Here is a 22,232-nt window from a genome sequence, read left to right as displayed (position 1 = left end):
TCACAACTTCCTTGCTACAGAGTGTCAGAAAAGTAGATAGCATTCATATAACTAGTTACACTTTATAGATCCTCGAATTGCCGGAAGGGGTGAGAAGCCACAAACTGCAACACACGAGCACCATTCCGGCTATGGAGCATGGTGGCTTCGGAATCCAATCAGAATAGCGGAACCATGGGAGCCCAATCCTCAACGGCTCAACCCACCGATCGATAAACAGAACCAAAACAAAAAAACACTCGAGATAACTGAACCATTGGCGGGACCAGAGAGGAGAGAGCGGTGGAGATCTGGATCGCTCATCGGAGAGCCGGAAAACGGCCTGGCTACGCGACCGGGCTGGTTCCGGCGAAGTCACCCCGCCGGGAGAGGAGGGCCGCGTCCAGGCCCGCCGCCGCCTAGCGCTCGCCCGTCGCCGGGAGAAGAGAGCCGCCGCCGGGAGAGGAGGGCGCCGCCGGGAGAGGAGGGCCGCGTCCCGGCCCGCCGCCGCCTAGCGCTCGCCCGTCGCCGGGCGAAGTCACCCCGCCGGGAGAGGAGGGCGCCGCCAGGAGAGGAGGGCCGCCGCCGCCTGTCGCCGAGAGAGAACCGCCGCCGGGAGATGAGGGCACCGCCGGGGGAGGACGGCGCCGCCAGGAGATAAGCGCGCGAAAAAAAAAGAGCGGGCGCGGGAAGGAGCTCGCGGAGGATTGGGGGAAGACCGCGGCTGCGAAAATATACGGGGCGAGGTGGTGTTTTTTAGCATCGCTAATTTTTTGGGGGAGTTTTGGGTGGACTGTTGGAGTCCATTTTTTCTCTTTTTTTCCCTAAAACAGGTATTGGGGGTAAGATTAGCAGTCTCTTGGAGTTGCTCTTAGCGTTGGCGTTCCTCCCCCAATCCTGATTCCCGCACGCCCGCGCGTCCCTTCCGATGGGCCCAATATGATGACGTGGCCTGTGTTTGAAATATTGGGGGCTATTTATTAGCGATCTGCTGTGGATTGATATGTTTTTGGGGGAAATTTTTTTTAGGAGAATCCCCAATACATAGTTTTGGGGAAGAATTTTTTAGGATAAAAGATCTATCAAAAGTCAAAGAAAACAGCAAATGAAATAAAGATTGATTCACATTATTTATGCCACAACTGCCGGAAGACTGCCGAGGTGGGTGCAGTATATTTGTACACCTCAACATTTCAATTTTAAACATGCTGGCTCAAGTTGAAAACTGCAGCTCATACATGCCCTTAAAGTATGACATTTTCATTTGAAAAGTCTAAACAGAACTTTTATTCCTCTTACGTAAGGCAGTGCTCCTGCCAATGTTTAAAAAAACATTTGAAAAGTCCATATATTTTTTTATTTAGGGAAAAGTCTTTGTCATTAGTTCTAGATATATAGATCGCTCGTTTAGTTACTCCAAACCACTGCCGTTCTTGTGGTGTGGCTGCGGCACACGGATTTTGGATTCTCAGTTTTTGCAGATTTTCCTCGTCTAGTGGCTCATAAACTAGGCATTGGGGATAAACTGAAGATTTATACACTTTTTATTAATTTATTACTTCTTCATACTCTATAACCCACTATCACCATCCATACACATGCAGACATCCTGGTTGCTCTCTCTCCATCCGTCACATGAAAAATGCAATCATGACATCTGAAAAAAAATCCCACAAAAAAGTGCGATTCCAATAGATCTACCTCCCTAATTAAGTGGGAGGATGAGGCGCACGCCAACATGGCCGGCGTGCTCGCCAGGGAGGCTGAGGCGTTCAACATCCCGTTCCAGTTCAGCGTCGTGGAGGTGAGGCTCGACGATCTGGAACTGGACGCGCTTCGGCAACTCCTCCACGTCAGGTCCGGCGAGGCGCTCGCTATCAGTGTAGTGGCGCAGCTGCACTGGCTCCTGGCCACCGACGATGCCACGAGCAGGAGGCAGCATGGAAATATGTCGGGCTCCAAGATTGCGGATCAAGGACCCGCCAGGACTACGCGGAGGAGGACGAGGTCATCCTTCGTGACCATGACGAGGGGCTCCCTGGGGAAGTCGGCAGGCTCCAGATCAGGGCAATAGACAGAGAAATAGGAGACGAGCGGCGGGTGGGATATCATCCTCGCCACAGCCGGCACGGCGACGTCGACCGCCGCGAAGCTGCTGCACTGCCCGCCACCTGAGCACCCATGAACCAGAGGTTCATGTGCGGGCAATGGTTGTTGTGGTCAGGCTGCGGCGTGGTGGACGGCCGCTGCCCGGTCGGCCTGCTGGGGATCTGGACGCTGGCCACAGACCTCGCCCGTGGAGCGGCGGAGGTGCCACCGCGACCATAGAGGGGGACGAGCTTCCCCTCCTCGACGACGGCCTTGCAGATGGGGCACTCCTGGGAGTGCACGTCGACGTGGAGCCACTTATAGAGGCAGGGCCAGCAGAAGAGGTGGCCGCAGAGGGTGACCCCAGGGTCCTGCGCCAGGTCCAGGCAGATGTTGCACTCGAAGCTGCCCGAGTCCTTGCTGCCGCCACCGCTACCGCCGCTGTTGGTCCTCGCCACAGGCTCGCTGGCGGGCTCGCCATGCCGCTGGACTCTGATCTGCAGGATGGGGAGATCACTGACTCAAGCCACGATCCGTCAACAGGAGCCCAAAAAAAATAGGACAAGAGTCTTCGCTGCTGCAAAAAAATATAGGATGCGGAGCGGCGGCGGGGATCATGGCGGGCAGTGAGGAGGACGAGGGGTGGATAGCATGCGGGAATGGATAGCACGTGGGAAGAAGCAGTTCGGGGTTATCGGCGAAGGACCGGTCCCCAAAATATATGTGGGGCAACGGAGGTATTTTTAGGGTCCGCGTATTTTTACGGGAAGGACAGGGGAACTGTTGGAGGTAAGTTTTTTTCTCCTAAATAAGGTTTTGGGGTAATTTTAAGGGAATTTTTGGAGTTGCTCAATACTCCCGTTGTTGCTCCTGGATAATTGGAACGCTGTTGTCAAAGATAAAGACATAGGGTGCGGAAATTATTTCCTTAAACAATGGTGACGTTTGTTTCAGCTCAGACAATACTTGGGCCACACCTGCAGGGCATCCTCGCATAACTTGGATCCAATAGGCACACGTGCAGAACGTCGTGACAGAATGCTCGCTACGTCCAGTCTAACCGTGGCGACGTCTCCAGTAGCCATGCTCCTGGTAGGGGTGGGCATTCAATTAGACCGAACCGAACCGTTTGGTTCATCAGGTTTTCATAAAATTCGGTTAGTCAAAAGTGGGAACCGATCGGTTGCTAAAAATTATAGGAACCGAGGAAAATCTGTCTCGATTAGTTTGGTTTGGTTTCGATCATGACTGAACCAACCAAACTATTAGTTACTGCATCAAAAAACTAACAAACAAATCACCACGATTCAGCGAAAGATTCAACCTCGGCTGTGCAAATCAACAAACTTGTACCAGAAATCAACAAAACCACAACACAAATCGGTGCAAGTAATCACAAAATAACCAAAATTGCAGCACACACAAATGTCGTTGACGCCGGTGGAGCTCCAGCCAGCTCACGCTGCCTTCTTGGTTGGGTCCTCATCACCAAGCCGAAGAGATGGGGTCGAGAGGTGGCAGCCGCATGAGGGCTGAGTCCGCTATTGTCGTCCCAGATGGGCCGATAAAGTCACGGGCGGGACCGCGGGAGAACGGAGCCTCTTCTCAGCTGCCTGTGCGGCTATGCCTTGCGACACATGGACCAAGCTGCCGGCTGCCCCACCCGCCAAGCGCAGGAAGCGGCGGCTAGGGTTCGGAGGGAGAGGGAGTCGACTAGGTGGGGAATGGCTAGTTGGGGCTAGGTGTTATATACGTAAGGTTTGTGTGTTGGGTTCGGCTGGTTTGTAGTAGAATTATAGGGATTATTGGACCCCTTTAGTATATATCACGTTCGGTTAAATCGGTTACCCGAGGCTCGGAACCGAACTAACAGAAGTTATTTCGGTTATTAAGAACACATGACCGAACTGCTGATCGAATTTTTCAGTTTCAGTTATTTCAGCTCGGTTATCGAGTATTTTAGTTCGGTTTTCGATCCTCGATTAATTATGCCCACTCCTACTCCAGAGACATCGAGCTGGAGGACCGTAGACTGCGGATATCAGCACCATTGCAGAGTTGACTTTTAGTACCGAGTGGCAAACCTTCCTTACTATCAGATTCACAACCGGTACCAAGAACCAGTACTAAAGAGGTCACCTTTTAGTTTAGTGCAGGTCATTCACCCGGTATTAAAAGAACTCATTAGTATTAAAAGATTTTGTGCTAAAAAATAGAGGAATAGAACCCGGTACCCCTAAGGAAGGAAGAAGACGGACTACTATTAGGATTCTCATGTAATCCTACTGAGACTCATACTTTGTAATCCTACTAGGACTCTTACCTTGTAACCGACTAGTGATCCCGCCCCCTGGAGTATGTAAAGGAGGGCAGAGGTACCTAAATCGGCATTATCCTCATAGAAACAAGAACACCAAACAACACCAAGCGCAGGGCACAATATACACACTGGTAGAGAATTGGGCTTTAGTCCCGGTTGGTAGGGTGCATATCTCTCGGATATCCATCCGGGATAAACCAACCGGGACAAAAGGGGGGGTCTTTAGTCCCGGGTCTTTTAACCGGGAGTAAAGGTCCACCTTTAGTCCCGGTTGGTGTCACTAACCGGGACTAAAGGGTTACCCTTTAGTCCCGACTGGATTCCAACCGGGACTAAATGGCGCCAGCACTGCCGTGGCACCTGAATTTTTCATGCATGCATCACGTATACGTCGTACCGCGGCCCTTTTAATTTGTTAACCTTTAGTAGTTGAGATTTTTTTAGAACGAAATCAACTAGTATTTAAACGAATGGGATTTGTAATTATACAATTACTATATATATATACACAATCCTTATACACAATTCATATACACAATTCAACTAGCTTAGTACAAATCGATCATAATTAGCGCGTATTATATATACAAATAAATCAAAGTATCTGTCTACAATCTTCCCGTCGTAGTGTTGCTGATCGGAGTGTCTAATTGTCGTCCATCGTAATAAAATTCTCCTTTTGGATCTACCACCTCATCCATTATGAATCCAATGAGACCTTCACATATTGCCGCTACTCTTTCTTCCTTCAAGAGTCCTTGTTGAATATTTAACATCTATAATTTGGAAATTTGTGAATGTTACACGAACAAATACATATAAGGAGCTAGAAAATAATTAACTAGTATTAGTTTTATTTTACGTACTTTAAAGTTGTGCGGCGTCATCTTCGGTCCCTTGGGTCCCATAAAACTGTGCATGTGCTCACAGATGTAGTAGCCACATAGATTATTCCCGGGTTCCTGTCTTAAGCACTTCAGTGCGGAAAAAAATAAGTTATGAAATATTCGTGTTATACAATGTAATAAATGTGCAGACTTCATACGTACCGAGAAGTCTGTGTTCCATGTAAGTTTTTCTTTGAATGGACCTTTGTGTGTCCTTATGAATTGTTTCCATGCGCTGCGGATTAGAATAATGAATGATATAGTGTAACAGGGATAAAATTTAGGAAATAAACTTTTGCATAGAGATAAAGATCCAGAATTATCACAAGCCTAGCATGTCTTGCAATTCTTGGTAGTCCACCGGATCTTTCCTTAACGAATCGAAGATAGTGACGTGGCTTCTTTCAGGCTCAATTATAATAAGGATCCAGTGGAAGCTGCGTGCGTAAAATGTTCATGCATATTAGAGCTAACTAACATGTAGAGATAAGGAAAAAGACATCGAAAGTAGACGGTATACACACACTTACTTGAAGTTGTATGGAAGTAGTATGAAATCCTTGAATGTTACTTTGTCTAGGAAATTGTATATTTCCGCAAAGGTTTTTTCCGGCGCTAATTGTATCTGTTGTTGGTTAACTACAGATGGATCCATGAAGCCTATATGTAGGTACGCCTCTCGGCGGCATGTATGAATTAGCATCCTACATGAAATGGAAGATGAAGTTAGTACGGTGACGCACGCCAAAATTTACATGTAGAGATAAACGGACACTTACAGAATCCAAGCGCTGATCAGAGAGACGTCCAGGGCATCATGATGGTACACTTCGTATATATCCTTGAAGTCTAGCCACAACACTTTCTCCCCTTCACCGTGAAAATCTATCGGTTTTACCTTCATGCTGATCATCTCCCTCGAGTCGGCGGATGCCATCATGTACCATTGATGGAATGCGTACATCTTTGTTGATAGCTTCTGTACCAATGAAGGCTTTACTAGAGGTTTGCCTAGCTCATAAGGCCACTTCGGCTCAGGGGGCGGTGCAGTTGGCATCTCAACTTGCCCTATGCATTCATCAAGTCCCAGACCTGTTTCTTCCATGAACTTCAATACATTTGCTTGTTGATCCAAGGGCATTGCTTTTACCCGTTGAGCATCTTTTTTTGATAAATGGCTGAGGTCGGGGACTGGACCGCTGGAAGATGACTTTCCTTTCCTTTTATCCTTTTCATCAGCCTTTACTAGAGCCCGTTCATAGTTTGACAAGAGTGGTATCCTTTCCTTGGCTCCTTCTTCCATCCTGATAAAAAAGTTTAAATCTCGCCGACTTACTGGCGGTGGCTCCATCTCCCTTGCTTTTTTTTCTTCAGCTTGTTTCTTGAACCACTCACTGGCCTCTCGTTGGATTTCTACCCACTGTTCCGCATGAGACAATGCCTCAAAGCGTTCCTTACGAGTCACTTCAGGCTCCTTTGTTTTCTTCTTTCTCTGTCTTTGCTTGGGAGGCGGTGCTCGTGACTTCTTTAGTGGTGGTGCAGGTTCCTTCAAGGGGGCCGCTCTTGGTGCCGGCGACGGTGATCGGGGAGGGGTGTTGTTATTGTCGTCGTCGCTCCCAGCACCAGGATGTGGTGGAGATGGAGACCTTGATATAGATGGAAGGGACGGTCCTGGAGCAGGAGATGACGGTCTCGAGGTATGAGGAGAAGGTTGCTGCTGGGGATCTATGGGGAGCGGTCTTGAGGTCTGAGGAGATGGCTCCGTGCCGGAAATAATGATGTAGCGTTTTTGCCATAGAATGATCCCATGAAGCGCATCTGCCAATGTCTTTTCCCCGTCGCCTCCCGGGAAGTCAAGATCTAGACCTTCATACTGGGGATCAACTATTTGCTCTACGCAGACGCTGGCGTAGCCTGTTGGAATTTCCATGCCATGACTGCTCTGCCCCGCCAGGGTTGCTAACGCACTCCCGTACGCTACCTGTACATATAGCAGAAGTAAACAAGTTGAGCTCCGATCTCGAGGCCTGAATCAATTGACAAGATTGCATAAATATTATGTATAAGTATACCTTAATAGTGAGGTTGCCGACCGGTGCATGCAGCTCACATGAGGTCCGTTGTGTGATGGCATCCATGGGGAACCGTTGCTCCTCCACGGGTAACCTGGGCGTCTGCGCATCGGGGACCCCTGTAGAAGCACAACTGCTCAAGAGGCGTTGAGAAGGTCTGGCGGTGTTAGGATTCGGCAATGCTCCAGATTGGGCCAACTCCGCAACTGCGTGGGCCACCCGCCGATTGATTTCATCCATCATTCTTTGTTCTAGCATCTACCGCCAGCTCTCCTCGATCTGTTCCTTTCTTCGCTTCCAGCTTCTGTACGAGGCGCTGTCGCCTCGGAAAGCAAACTTCCACGGAACCACCCCAAACCCTCGGCAACGTCCTGGGTGCTCTGGATTACCGAGGGCCAATGTGAGCTCATCATTTTCTCGGTCCACCTTCAACCTCCCAGCCTTAGAATCTTCAATGTTCTTCATGAGATGTTCGGCCTTCTCACGTATTGTGTCATTAAAAATCAACGTCCCATCCTCTTGGCTTAGGGAGCCTCCATGAGCGTAGTACCAATTTTTTGATCGTTCGAGCCATTCAATAGTTGCAGGTATGATTCCCCGTTCGATCAGATCTTGTTCCATCTTCCTCCACTTGGGAATTGCTGAGCCATACCCACCTTGCCCCAAATGATGGTGGTAGCCCTTCTGACTAGCATTTGCTATGTTGGTCGTGATCTTTTTCACACCTTCTTCACTCCTCTTATATTCAACAAATGCATCACAGTGGTCCCTCAACTTTGGCCACGCATTGAAGTCTGGAGTTCGGCCCTTCTTGATGTAGTGGGTATCCAGCATCTTCTTGAATGTCTGGAATTGAGTAGCCATCTTCTTAAGCGTCCACGCTTTGACATCCTTCTCACTATATCCTTCGGGAAATGTGAAATGTCTCTTCACGTCTTCCCACAGCATATTCTTTTCTGTCTCTGGAAGGGTGTACGGATTAGTGCTTCTGCCCTTCCATTCTCTGATGCTGATAGGCACGTTGTCCCGGACGATTGCCCCGATCTGACTCACGTACTTCTTTGCTACTTTCTCGGGAGCAACCGGCCTGCCCTCTTCTGTCACTTCCGTGATGACAAGCCTCCCTTCCATCACCTTTGTACGACCTCGGGTCTTCTGCCCTTGTGTCGATCCGGAGGGCTAACAGTTCAAGATTCGTTAATTAGTATGTAGTAGTAACGGTGGCGTGAAACAATACAAGAATGGTTATATATACCTCGCCAGAACCTTCCGCCATGGCAAGTTGTTGCTGCGGCTATTGCTCTTCATTCCCATCGGCAGACATGTCCGCCTGGGTGCCCTCTTCATCCGTGTATGATTGTGGAACGTTGTCGCCACTACCATCACCAGCGATTATCTGCTCCATGATATACCTTGCGGTCTCATCGTCTGCCATTTCAACTACTGATGGAAACATACATGGAATCATACATGACAGTCATAGAAATCATGTTACTACAAATTTCTACAAAGTCCTACAAAGTCCGGAATCATACATGTATATAATGAAATCATAAAATAACATGAATCCTACAAAGTCCGGAATATTTATACAAATTTCTACGAATTTCTACGAATTTTGACAAATTTCTACGAATTTCTACGAATTTTGACGAATTTCTACGAATTTCTAGCAATATCCACATGCGGTGCCTAGGTTGTGACGGCGGAGATCAGGGCGGCGGAGGCGGGGACGGTTCCCTGGAACCACGGGCGGTGCCTAGGTTGTGACGGCGGCGATCAGGGCGGCGGTACGGCGGAGGCGGGGACGGTTCCCCGGAACCACGGGCGGTGCCTACTAGGTTGTGACGGGCCGCGGGACGGCGGCGGTCACGGCGGCGGGACGGCGGAGGGGACGGCGATGCCTACTACGAATTTCTAACTTTATTTTCTAACTTAAAAATCTAACTTAACAAACTAACTAAAAAATCTAACTTAGAAATATAACTTAATTTTCTAACTTAACAATCAAAATTAAAATCTATCATAAAAATATAACTTAATTTTCTAACTTAAAAAAAAAGCCCTCCCGGCGCTGCCGGTCGGCGCGGCGGCGGACCTCTCGCGCGCGGTCGTCGACGGTGGCCGGGGCGACGAGGTGGCCAGGTCGGCGGGACGGCGGCGGCTGGGGCGGCGGGATGGTGGCGGCCGGTGCGGCGAGGACGGCGGCCGAGGCGACGACGACGATGGCGGCCGAGGCGACGACGACGATGACGGCGTAGGCGGGACGGCGATGAGACGGCGACGAGGGGCGACGAGGGACAACGAGGATGGAGCTTGCGACGAGGATGGAGCCGGTGGCCGGAGGCGACGAGGGGGCCGGGGGCCGGGCGCGTCGACGGACGAGGAGGATCGAAGCGGGCCGGCCGGGGGGATGGAGGACGACGATGTCTGGGCGCGGTGGGCGGCGGGACGACGACAGCCGGCGCAATGGGGGACGACGGCGGCGGCGGCCGGCGAGGGAGGCGGACGGGCGGCGACGGCGGAGCAGAACGCGCGGGACTTGGCGAAAATTTGGCTAAATGTAACTGGCATGGGGGTAGAAGGGAGTACAGTGCCTTTTAACCCCCCCTTTTATCACGGTTCATAATGGCACCCGGGACAAAAGGGCCTTTTGTCCCGGGTCCCGTCACCAACCGGGATAAAAGGTGTTGGGATACGAGGTAGGCTACGCTAGCGCAAATCAAAATTTTCTACCGCGTATAACCAGGAAGAACTGCCGTATAAGGATCACGGGATTACCACTCGACGCACTATTGGTGCGGAAGATGTAGATATGCGTCGGTGCAGTGAAGACGATCACGTAGTCGTACGTAGTCGATCACGTCCAGCAGCTCCTCAGCAGCTCGTCCACGTGCAGCAAGATCGCCTCCGGTGCCGTGGCTCGTCGTCGGCTCGTCGTGGCTCGTCGGCGGCTCGTCGATGGCTCATCCAAGTGCTGCAGGCGCAACACCTCCAAGGTATCCACACGTGCAGGGAGGAAGCGTCGCAAGTCGGATTGCTAGATCCGCGAGTTGCAACAGGCGAGGGCGTGGGAGGCGCGGCAGAAGTGTTTCGCCAAAAAGGTGTAAACCCTAGGGCGCCCCCACCCCTCTATTTATAGAGGTTCCTGATGGGCCTCTGGATCCGAGGCCCATTAGTACTCCTAAACCTAATCCAACTCGGATCGGATCCGAATTGGGCTTCCAACCCCTTAAGTGTGTGACCCTATGGGTTCGGATACGTATAGACATGGCCCGAGTACTCCTACTCGGCCCAATAGTCGGTAGCGGCCTCTAGCAAGACGTGCCAACTCCTATACGCATACGAAGATCATATCAGACGAACCATCACAACATAATATACATGCTATTCCCTTTGCCTCACGATATTTGGTCTAGCTTCAAGCCGACCGCTCTTTCTCGATCCTGTGATTCGGAATCCCTTTGTAGGTTAACTCTTAACCGTACGTAGCATGGCCATGCATTTTCGGATCCGATCACTCGAGGGGCCCAGAGATATCACTCTCAATCAGAGAGGGGCAAATCCCATCTTGATTGACCATGTCTCATAGCATGCTTCTTGACAAACCCGAAAGCTACCTTTATAACTACCCTGTTACGGCGTAGCGTTTGATAGCCCCTAAGTAGGTCGATCCACATCTAGAATACATGCGACAATCTCAGGTCTAAGGACAAAGCGTATATGTTGTTTAAAGAGAGAACTACTTCTCATGTTGGGTCAGTCCTAACACATGTCTCCACATGTGTCCACATTATTAGTTCAACATCTCCATGTCCATGACTTGTGAAACATAGTCATCAACTAATACATGTGCTAGTCTAATATTCATGTGTGTCCTCACATGAACTCCGACTAGGGACAACTTTAGAATAACCATACAAGTAAAGAGTTTCACATACAATTCACATAATTGCAAATCAATTCAAGTAGCCTTTAATGGATATTCAATGAACACAATATACAAATCATGGATACAAATGGAATATCATCATCTCTATGATTACCTCTAGGGCATACCTCCAACAAAAGGCCCCCCCCTTTTATCCCGGTTGGTGACGGGACCCGGGACAAAAGGGTGCCCCCGCCAGGTGAGGCTAGGAGCGTACCCTTTTATCCCGGGTGCCACCACCAACCGGGATAAAAGGGGGGGGCTTTTATCCCGGTTGCAGTTGGCCGGTTGCAGTTGGCAACCGGGATAAAAGGGTACGTCGAGGCGGGAGACGAAAAGTACCCTTTTATCCCGGTAACTGCAACCGGGATAAAAGGGGGGCCTTTTGTCCCGGTTGCTGTTAGCACCCGAGACAAAAGGTCTTTTTTCCTAATTTTCTTCTCCCGCCTGTTTTTTGGAAATGGATTTTATTTTATCTTTTCACTGCATTTCAGGATGAAAAACAAAACCTTCACAGATTTTGTACATGCAAAAATATATTTAATTAACGAGTAAATTGACAATAAGTATGAATTAATCATTAATTCTATATCAGTTCATTTAGCCTCTAAAATATTTATTTTACTGCATTGCTGTGATCAAGAAATTATTCAATTAAATAATTTCAATGCGCAGAAAAATCCATGTTTGTTTGTGGTTAACATTGTTCATGTTTATCTATAAAATCTTCACCTAACAAATTTAAGAAAACATGAAATCATACATAGGGTAAATTACAAATTGTATCAATTAATACACAAAGGTCATGTACATTTAACGCATTACAATACAACGTTGTAAAATTTCTTCTTCACGAAAGTTCCTTGATCATGATCGCGGCGTAAGTACGGAGCCTCTTCTTTGGATAGCAGGATGCTTGGATCAACTTCAACGGCGAATGGAGGCATGCCATCAAACTGATCATAATCATCTGATTGGTCTGTTTTATCCTCGACTCCCACGATTTTTCTTTTACCTGGAAGAACTATGTGGCACTTTGGCTCCCATGTCTCTTCTGGATTCCTCTTGGGTTTGTTGCACATGTCCTTCACATAGAACACCTGATGCACATCATTGGCAAGTACGAATGGGTCATCACTGTATCCAGTCTTACTCAGATCTACTATTGTCATTCCGTACTGATCTTTGGTGACGGCAGTTAGCTTCACCCAATTGCAAAGAAATAGAGGGATGTACAGCGGTTCGTATTCGAGTTCCCATATCTCCTGTATGAAACCATAATACGACTCCTTGCTATTATTTCTGTCCATGGCATCTATGCGGACACCACTATTCTGGTTCGTGCTTTTCTGGTCCTGGGCTCTCGTGTAAAATGTGTAACCATTTATCTCATAGCCTTGGAATTTGACGATTGTGGTAGCAGGTCCCCTGGCTAACCAGGCAAGCTGTGGGTGAATCTCAGAGTTACCCATAAGTTGTTGGCGCAACCAGAAGGGAAAAGTTTCCATGTGATGACGGGTAAGCCAAGCATCAGATTTGGTCGGATTTTTGGAAGCTACCATCTGCCTGTGCTGCTCGATATACGGAGACACAAAGGATGACTGTTGTAAAACAGTGTAGTGTGCCTTGTCGAACAAATCAGTATCATTGCTAAAACTTGATTTCCTTCCAAGGGTGCCCATTCCTCGGAGCCTCCCCTCGTGGCGTGAAGTTGGAACCCCAATCGAGTCAATTGAATCAATAAAATCAACACAAAACTCGATCACCTCCTCTGTTCCATATCCCTTGGCGATGCTTCCTTCTGGACGGGCACGATTAAGAACATAGTTTTTTAGGACTGCCATGAACCTCTCGAAAGGCCACATATTGTGCAGGTATACAGGTCCGAGAATACCAATCTCTTTTACTAGGTGAACCAGTAAGTGCGTCATAATATTGAAGAAGGATGGTGGAAATAACAACTCAAAACTGACAAGACATTGCACCACATCGTTCTGTAGCTTTGATAGCTTGGATGGATCGATTGCCTTCTGCGAAATCGCATTGAGAAACGCGCATAGCTTTACGAGTGGCAACCGGACATTTTCTGGTAGAACACCCCTCAGTGCAACCGGAAGCAACTGGGTCATCAACATGTGGCAGTCACGAGCCTTAAGATTTGTAAACTTCTTTTGTTTCATATTTATTATTCCCTTTATATTCGAGGAGTACCCAGATGGGACCTTCATACTATTCAAGCATTCAAACATGGTATCCTTCTCTTCCTTGCTGAGAGTGTAATTGGCAGGACGTAAGTAGTGCAGTCCATTATCTCTCTTTTCCGGATGTAGGTCATCTCGTTGCCCCATAGCTTTCAGGTCCTGTCGTGCTTCCAATGTATCTTTTGAGGTTCCATAAACACCCATGAAGCCTAGCACGTTCACGCAAAGATTCTTCGTCAGGTGCATCACGTCTATTGCGTTGCGAACCTCTAGGATTTCCCAATAAGGTAGCTCCCAAAATATTGACTTTTTCTTCCACATGGGTGCATGTCCGTTATCGTCGTTCGGAACAGGTTGGCTACCAAGTCCCTTTCCAAAGACTACATTTACATCCTTCATCATCTCGAACACACGCTTTCCATTACGGTGTGCAGGTTTTTTACGATGGTCTGGCGCCCCTTTGAAATGCATCCCGCTCTTTCTCAGCTGGTGGTGAGCAGGGAGAAATCGACAATGACCCATATAGATGACCTTCTTACAGTGCTTCAAGTACATGCTGCTGTGTCGTCTAAACAGTGGGTGCATGCCCGATATCCCTTATTTGTCTGTCCTGAAAGGTTACTCAATGCAGGCCAATCGTTGATGGTTACGAACAACAGTGCTCGTAGATTAAAGATCTCTTGTCTATCCTCATCCCACACACGTACACCTTCTTCCTTCCAGAGCTGTAAAAGGTCATCAACCAACGGCCTTAGGTACACGTCAATGTCGTTGCCGGGTTGTTTTGGGCCTTGGATAAGCGCCGGCATCATAATGAACTTTCGCTTCATGCACAGCCAAGGAGGAAGGTTGAACATACAAAGGGTCACAGGCCAAGTACTATGGCCACTACTCAACTCACCGAATGGATTGAATCCATCAGTGCTTAAACCAAACCTTATGTTCCTTGCTTCACTTTCAAAGTCTGGGAATGTTCTATCAATTGATCTCCACTGTGCCCCATCTGCGGGGTGTCTCACCATCTCATCTTCCTTGCGGTCTTCTTTGTGCCATCGCATCAACTTAGCATTCGCCTTGTTCCTGAACAAGCGCTTCAAGCGTGGTATTATAGGGAAATACCACATCACCTTCGCGGGAACTCTCTTCTTGGGAGACTGCCCCCCGACATCACCAAGATCATCTCGCCTGATCTTATACCGCAGGGCTTCGCAGACGGGACAAGCATCCAATTTCTCGTATTCATCACCACGATAGAGGATACAGTCATTAGGGCATGCGTGTATCTTCTGAACATCCAATCCGAGAGGGCAAATAATCTGTTTAGCTTCATATGTTGTGGACGGTAATTCATTATTTTCGGGGAGAATCTTCTTGACAATGTTCAACATCCCCTGAAATGCCTTATTGGACACACCATTTTTTGCCTTCCATTGCACAAATTCTAGTGTCGTACCTAGTTTTTTATGGCCCTGCTCGCAACCTGGGTACAACAATTTTTGGTGATCATCTATCATGCGCTGCAACTTTGCTGCTTCCTTCTCAGTTTCGCAATCTCTGTATGCATCTAGTATCACCTGACCAAGGTCATCAGTAGGGCCATTTTCTGCAAACTCATCTTCATCAGCCTTGCCCATTGTAGTACCTGCAAAAGCTTGGCCTGCAACCCAGTCCGGAATGGTGTCATCTTCCTCCTCCTCCTCGCCATCTTCCATTACAACCCCTAGTTCACCGTGCTTGGTCCAAACCAAATAGTTACGCATGAAACCGTATTTAAACAAGTGGCTATGAATAGTCCCCCAGGAATCCTTTGAATACTCCTTCCTGTTATTGCATTGGAAGCATGGACAACATACGAACCCATTCTCTGGCTTGTTCGCTTTTGCCACTTCGAGAAAATAATGCAAGCCATCAATAAATGCCTTGCTCCGTCTGTCTGCATTATACATCCATTGCCGGTCCATCTGCATCGTATTACGCATGAAAATGGATTACACTTGACAATGGATTACGCGTGAAAATCGATTAAAGATCCAAACAACATGGTACAATACAACAACATGAAGATCCAAATACACATATTTAAATTAAAGTCCCAAACAACATGATACAATACAACAAGCCATCCACTGGTTATTATCAAGGAGGACTTTAAGCATCCTTTGGACGGTGAAGACGAAGGTTCCGCTGACCCAACCTCATCCTTAGGTTTCTTTGGTGCCGGCATGTACAAAAATTATTATCTTAACACTGCATAAGTTGTTCAACTTGAAGACCGTGATCATCTCGCGAGGATGTCCTCAACTGGGCGGCACCGCACTTCGTCATGAAAGAGGTTAGATGCTACGGAAAAGGGGACACGGTCACGATGTCCGTATCCACTCTTTCTCGTAGAATCGAACCTCCTTCTTGACATACGTTGCTGCTCGGCGGAGAACATCATCGGAGAGATGAACACGGTATGCAAGTTCAACAAGTATGGATTTAAAAAACCATATTGAATTTGATAAGATAAACCGTCTAGACAAGGTAGCATCATTTTTAAACCACTGCAATAATGCATACTATATATGACACATCAATCTCCCTCACATTCTAGCTCAAAATACCTCTCCATTTTTCTACTTCATCATCACATTCTAGCAAATAATCTTTCCATCTCCAAAGCATAAATCAAAGCATAACACGAGGATGAAGTAGCAAACCTTCGCAACACTTGTGTTGGCCGAGTGAAATTCCCACGAAAATGAGGGAAAAAACTTCGGGCAGCACCTTCCTTGCTTGCTTCGGCACCACCGGAGAGTAGGTGAAGCTCAGCTCTCTCTGTCAATGTGTCTGACTGGCTTGGGCTGGAGGAGGAAGAAAGTCCTCTGTCTTGGCCGTATATAATGGGGATGAGTTTTTATCCCGGTTAAAAACTCCAACCGAGACAAAAAGGAACACCTTTTGTCCCGGTTGGAAGTTTAGTCCCGGTTGGAGGCACCAACTGGGACTAAACTTTTTATCCCGATCGGTGCCTCCAACCGGGATAAAAGGGTCCCGCCGCCGACAGCCCCCCACTAGCCGTTGCAACCGGGGCTAAAGGGGGGCCTTTAGTCCCGGTTGCAATTACCAACCGGGAGTAAATATCCCCTCCAATTTTGCCTACCGTGGCTTGTCCCGGGCCAACTTTAAACCGGGACAAAAGGGGGCGGATCGAAAGCCAATTCTCTACTAGTGACAATATTCTAAACAGAACATAGGGTATTACGCTACTCTGGCAGCCCGAACCTATATAAATCCGTGTCTTATATCCTTACTTTTACCATCAAGCTCCAGGTCCGGTGATTCCCCACCAACAAATCTACTACCTTAGAATACCCCTTGGTAGGTTGCCAGGGTTAAAATATCGATAGCTAGAGCCCCAAGTAGGGGTGATCGTCGAAATCATCAGACGAGCTTGAAGGATCTTATCATCAATATCAATCAATTCGATGGGATGTGATTGTTGTTCTTTTACCGAACATGATGCATTGTTCCAAGTCGGACTAAAACATGATGCATTGTTCCAAGTCGGATTCGTTGAGTTCTAATTCGAAGTGGAGAATTAATATCCATCGTCACTGACTTTGTGTCCAGAGCGGACAATTTACATTCATCGCCGATAAAAATCGCCACCATCATCGATCGTCTGCATAGAGGATTAGCAGAGGGTCTACCAGCTACGCCTGCAGTCTCTGTAAAGATTTCGTGCAGGTCACGGTGGCAGGAGGCGCTGCACGCTGCTGTTCGTCGAACGGATGCTAGGAATCCCAAGATGTTGTTTGTGGTGCGGGCGGAGACAAGCTTCAACAGCCTACGTGTGGATCGGTGCAAGGGACAAAAGCAATCTGGAGTGCTGCTGTTTTGTCCCCACAAAACAATTTTGTGGACTTGTGCTATGCGCACATAACCAGGCTACCAGGAGGCTCCTTGTATCTCATTGCTACAAGTAACAACCTCGCGATCCACCACTACTTCGACTTTGCTATGACACGCACCGATGACTACCTCGACTACTCGTTTCGAAGAAACTAGTCAGGGCTGGGTCTCACATGGTCAACAACTAGTCAGAATCGACTCCGACTAGTCAGCTTCATCAACAACCGTCGTGACTTCATCGACGACCGCCACGATTTCATGACAATCGCCCAATAATTGAGCTAAGTCACTTTTTTAATAATTAGTTTCTTCTATGGCTTGTTTTTAGCATGATTGTCCAATGCGCCGACTACTTATTTGTGTACGCCTCTTGACAGGAATTACCCTTCAGAGCTACACTTTGTCGACTACACCTAAGGTATATTGACCGACAGCCACGGGCTTGGTACACTGAACTACGGAGGCCACGGGTTTGGTGCACTGAGTTTCTGAGGCTCCGCCACGGATTTGGTACATCAAATTACGGAGGCTATGGCCACGGATTTGATGCACTGAGTGATGGAGGCTCACAATGGCTACACCCTAAGGAGGCACAAATTCTATGCGCGGCAACACGCGCTCTCCTACCCTAAGGGTAGAAAACTCTTACGCACAATCGCGCAGTCTTTTTGTCACAATGTCAACTACTTATTTTAAATGTCTTCTCTTAATAGTCGTTGATCTACTCGAGTAGAACACTCTTTAATCCGTGAAAGTCTCAGATCTTCTGTCATGCATAAACACTAGGACGCGTACACGAGACAAATATCTCAGACATGCAACGGCAATGCCAGCACGCGTGCACAAGACAAAGATCTCATACACGCAGTAGCAACGGTTAAACAGTGTCTGAGAGCCTAAACATAACAGACTAACTAATCAGGAGAAATATGACCGAAACAAGAGCACGACACGAAAAATTTACATTAATCACTGAATAAATTTTAGTAGTTCCAATATTCTACATTATGCTACATAATGTTTGCATCTCTTTTTATAGGTCAAGCTTCGGAGACGACTCTCCAGGACGCTCAGCGTACCTCCAATGGCTCCTCTAGCTCCCAGGCTCAGGGGTTAAGCGCTAATTACTACTCGGAATATCTCCAATGGCTCAGCTAGCTTTCAAAGCTCGGGGGCTAAGCGCCAATAACTACTCGACGTGGCTCCTACGTCTCACCTGGCTCCAAAGCTCAGGGGCTGGATGCTGTAGAACTACTCGGATGATGACTGGCATGAAGACTAGGCTCGCTAAACCTTTGAATTGATTATTCTTGTCGTCCCAAGGCTCGAAGGCTGATAAGCTACACCCAAGAGTTGATTTTTTTCAAGATGAAAGAAGAAGATTCAAGATTTTATTGACCTTCAGCCTGATTCTTCGATTCAACCTAAGGCTCAGGGGCTACTCCATATGAATGTGACTTTTTCCATCCTCCGTATCACAATACGAAGATGAAAATTACAAAATCAAGATGATAGCACACCATAGCCTCATGACAGTTTTGAGGAATTTTGAAGATTCAGTCAGACAAAATACTCGAGGAGCACTAAACTACTCGGTAAGGATCTGAAAAGTACTCAAATGCTACTACATTCGACTATGAAGCGCTTGGGGGCTTGTCGGGGATAGAACCTCAGTACCCGCAAGGAAGGAAGAAGACGGACTCCTATTAGGATTCCCCTATAATCCTACTGGGACTCGTACCTTGTAATCCTACTAGGACTCCTACCTTGTAACCGACTAATAATCCCGCCCCCTGGAGTATATAAAGGAGGGCAACGTTACCTAGATCATATCCTTGTAGAACTAAGAACACCAAACAACACCCAAGTGCAAGGCGTAATATACAACACCCCACATAGGTCGTAAGGTATTACGCTACTCTGGCGGCTCGAACATGTATAAATCTGTGTCTTGTATCCTCACTTTTACCATCAAACTCCCAATCCGGCAATCCCCCACTGACCAATCTACTACCTTAAGATACCCCTTGGTAAGCTATCGGGGGATAAAACACCGACACTCATTAGTACATGTTGGTAACATTAACCTTTCTTAGCATCTCACCTATACATCACATATGATCAAGGAAGAGATATTTTTTTAAAGTATCCATGAAGAATCCTTAGCTAGTGGTACTGAAAGGTAGACATTAATATCATTAGTATCAGTTAGTATGACCAGTACTGAAGGGTCTCAAATTAGTACTAAAAGGCTCTCAAATTTAAATCCAGTTCTAATATTAATATTAGTATCGAATTTAGATCTGTCACGTAATTAATGTTGGGATGAAATATGGTTTTTCATGTAATGCATCCTGCGGGTGGCGGCCTAAGCACGCCGAGGTGGACGACGCTTGGCTTTCACACGGGACGGACGCTATATATATCGTCGCGGACGCGCGGTGCAGGGCGGGCAGCGGAGGCCCAAGGGGCATCATTGGCGGCGCGTGTGGTGGCGGATGAGGGAATGTAATTGATTTGTTTGTTTTGGGCCGCTTTTGTGCTGCCTCATTCGGTCCAGTTTGTGATTTCATTTCCTCATGGATCTTGGCATTTTTAAATGGGCCTTGACAAAGGACATTGGCGTCTTTTGAGTTCTTTGGACCGTCTGCCCTTCCGTTCCTTTTTTTTCAAAAAAAAAAAGAAATGCATTCACTTATAACCTGTCACTCAATTCCTCGCTCAGCCACCCCGTGGTTCGCCAATGTTAAATTTTTTTTTCATTGCAATGGGTAGCATATCTTATTGAATTGTTATTACGATTTGCTTTTTTAATAGTGATTCATGCTTGTTTCTAATTAGGTACTTACTGATATCAATACCTTATGCTTATTGTGGAATGCATTATGTTATAAATTGATGTTCTTGGAATTACTATATATTTTTTATCTTTTATTTATGTTCATCTCGCCATTTTCTTTTTTTCAAAACAATGCAATACACACGCAATCTTCCTCCCATAAGCTGGCCGATCTTTGGGATTTACAAAATCATTATGAGTGTCTTATGGATGAAAATGTCATAAAAAACTAGACCTGCGGGGTATGACGCCCCCCGGCTTTGGCTTAAGAAGAAAGACCTCACGCAGACCTAGAAAATCCCCGAACCCCTACCCCACCCTTACATGACGGCACCTGCGCCCGCGTGAGCCTAGGCCGGGCCTTGCAGCATGCTTTGGTGTGGGATAGACGAGGAGGTTTTTTTTAACCCCAGCCTGAAATTCGCTCCCACGGGGAATCGAACCCAGGATTTGAGGAGTGCCACTCGGTTCCACTAACCAACTCGGCTAAGTTGGCTAGGGAACCTTAGGCTGGATGAAAATGTCATATACAGCTCAAAAAATAATTAGCTAAAAAAATACGAGTTTCCATGCTAAATTAGGGACTTTGACCCAGATAGATTCCACCATAATAGACCTAAACGATCCTCTCTCTCTCTTTTTTATTTCGCAAGAGTTGCTATGCCCCAGCGATTTTAACATAAAATCCTTGTCTATGTCGTATTATATTTTTTATGGACGACATTGTATTGTTTGAATTGGTGTCACTACGGGAACCTCAAAGTTGCCGAGTGTAATTCCTTCGCCGAGTGTATTTTTCATGGACGTTAGGCTTTGCCGAGTGTCGACGGGGGGCACTCGGCAAACCTACTAGTTTGCCGAGTGTCGTGATGGGACACTCGGCAAACCTAGTTTGCCGAGTGTCGTGATGGGACACTCGGCAAAGTGCCGAGTATGCCGAGTGCTAGAGGGAACACTCGGCATACTTTAGGGTTTGCCGAGTGTTTTTTGACACACTCGGCAAAAGTAATTTTTTTTCCCTCCTCCACCCTCCAAACTTTTTACACTCCACATGTATGGCATTTGGCACTACATGGTAGGAGGTGGACTATTTATTGACATGTTTGCTATATTTAATCAATTAATTTCATTTAGAGTAATTTTTTGATTTAAGTCAAATTTGAACTGCAGATGATTGGAATAATGGAACAATATGAGTGGAAAAATCATATTCATGTTAGTGAGTCCAAATTGAGGTCTCACCCAGAAAATGAAAAGAAATTCTGAACATTTTGCTAAGGAAACACGACTACGAATGTGTGGCCAAATGATTGTTTAATTCTCAAAAATACAAACGAAGTTTGAAAATCATGAGATTTTGCAAGATGCTATGATTTCATATGCAGAGGCTGTGGTAAAAAATTGACAAGGTTTCGCACAAGTTTTGACATATGATGTTTAGAATTCGAAGCATCTCCGGAGAGGATTTGTAGAAGTTGGAAGGATCCGGTAAGATTTTGAGACGAATCGATACTTGAATTTGTCATTGAGTCCCAATTTATTTTTATAGGCTATAGAGAACATAGATTGGTTCATGTCAAATTTTGGGAATTTTTCAGATCCGTTTGGTAATTTTTATTCATTAATTGCACGTATATGAATTTAATAGATATAAATTTAATATGAGCTATAAATCCATGAAATAATGGAATAATATTACTTAAAAAATGAAATACGCAATGTTTAGTGAATTTGACTAGGTTTTTGCAAACTTTACATACTTTTAATTAATAAAGCCAGTTTGGACATGAAATAATAATACCTATTTGCCGAGTGTCAAGGGATGGCACTCGGCAAAGAGCCTATTTGCCGAGTGTCAACCCTGGGACACTTGGCAAACATCGTCGCGGTCCACCTTTCAGCCGCAGTTTGAAATCCGAAAAATAAATTTTTTAAAAAAAATTGTTTGCCGAGTGCTCCTGATCTAGCACTCGGCAAAGGCTTTGCCGAGTGCTAGATCAGGAGCACTCGACAAAGCG

The 22,232-nt window shown here is 46.8% G+C and overlaps 1 protein-coding gene across 1 annotated transcript; it reads right to left on the bottom strand.

The window, feature by feature from the left end:
* Positions 1–2,087: 2,087 nt before the first annotated feature.
* Positions 2,088–3,152, bottom strand: LOC105914755 (E3 ubiquitin-protein ligase RNF185-like). Its single transcript, XM_012847407.1, is given in 3 exon segments — positions 2,088–2,539; positions 2,542–2,564; positions 3,034–3,152. Coding segments are annotated over 3 exon segments (594 nt in total).
* Positions 3,153–22,232: the final 19,080 nt, after the last annotated feature.

The sequence above is a fragment of the Setaria italica genome, chromosome VII (assembly GCF_000263155.2).
Source record: "Setaria italica strain Yugu1 chromosome VII, Setaria_italica_v2.0, whole genome shotgun sequence".
Lineage (NCBI taxonomy): Eukaryota > Viridiplantae > Streptophyta > Magnoliopsida > Poales > Poaceae > Setaria > Setaria italica.
Note: the sequence above shows the minus strand (reverse complement) of the source record. Positions and strands in the feature narration are given on the sequence as shown.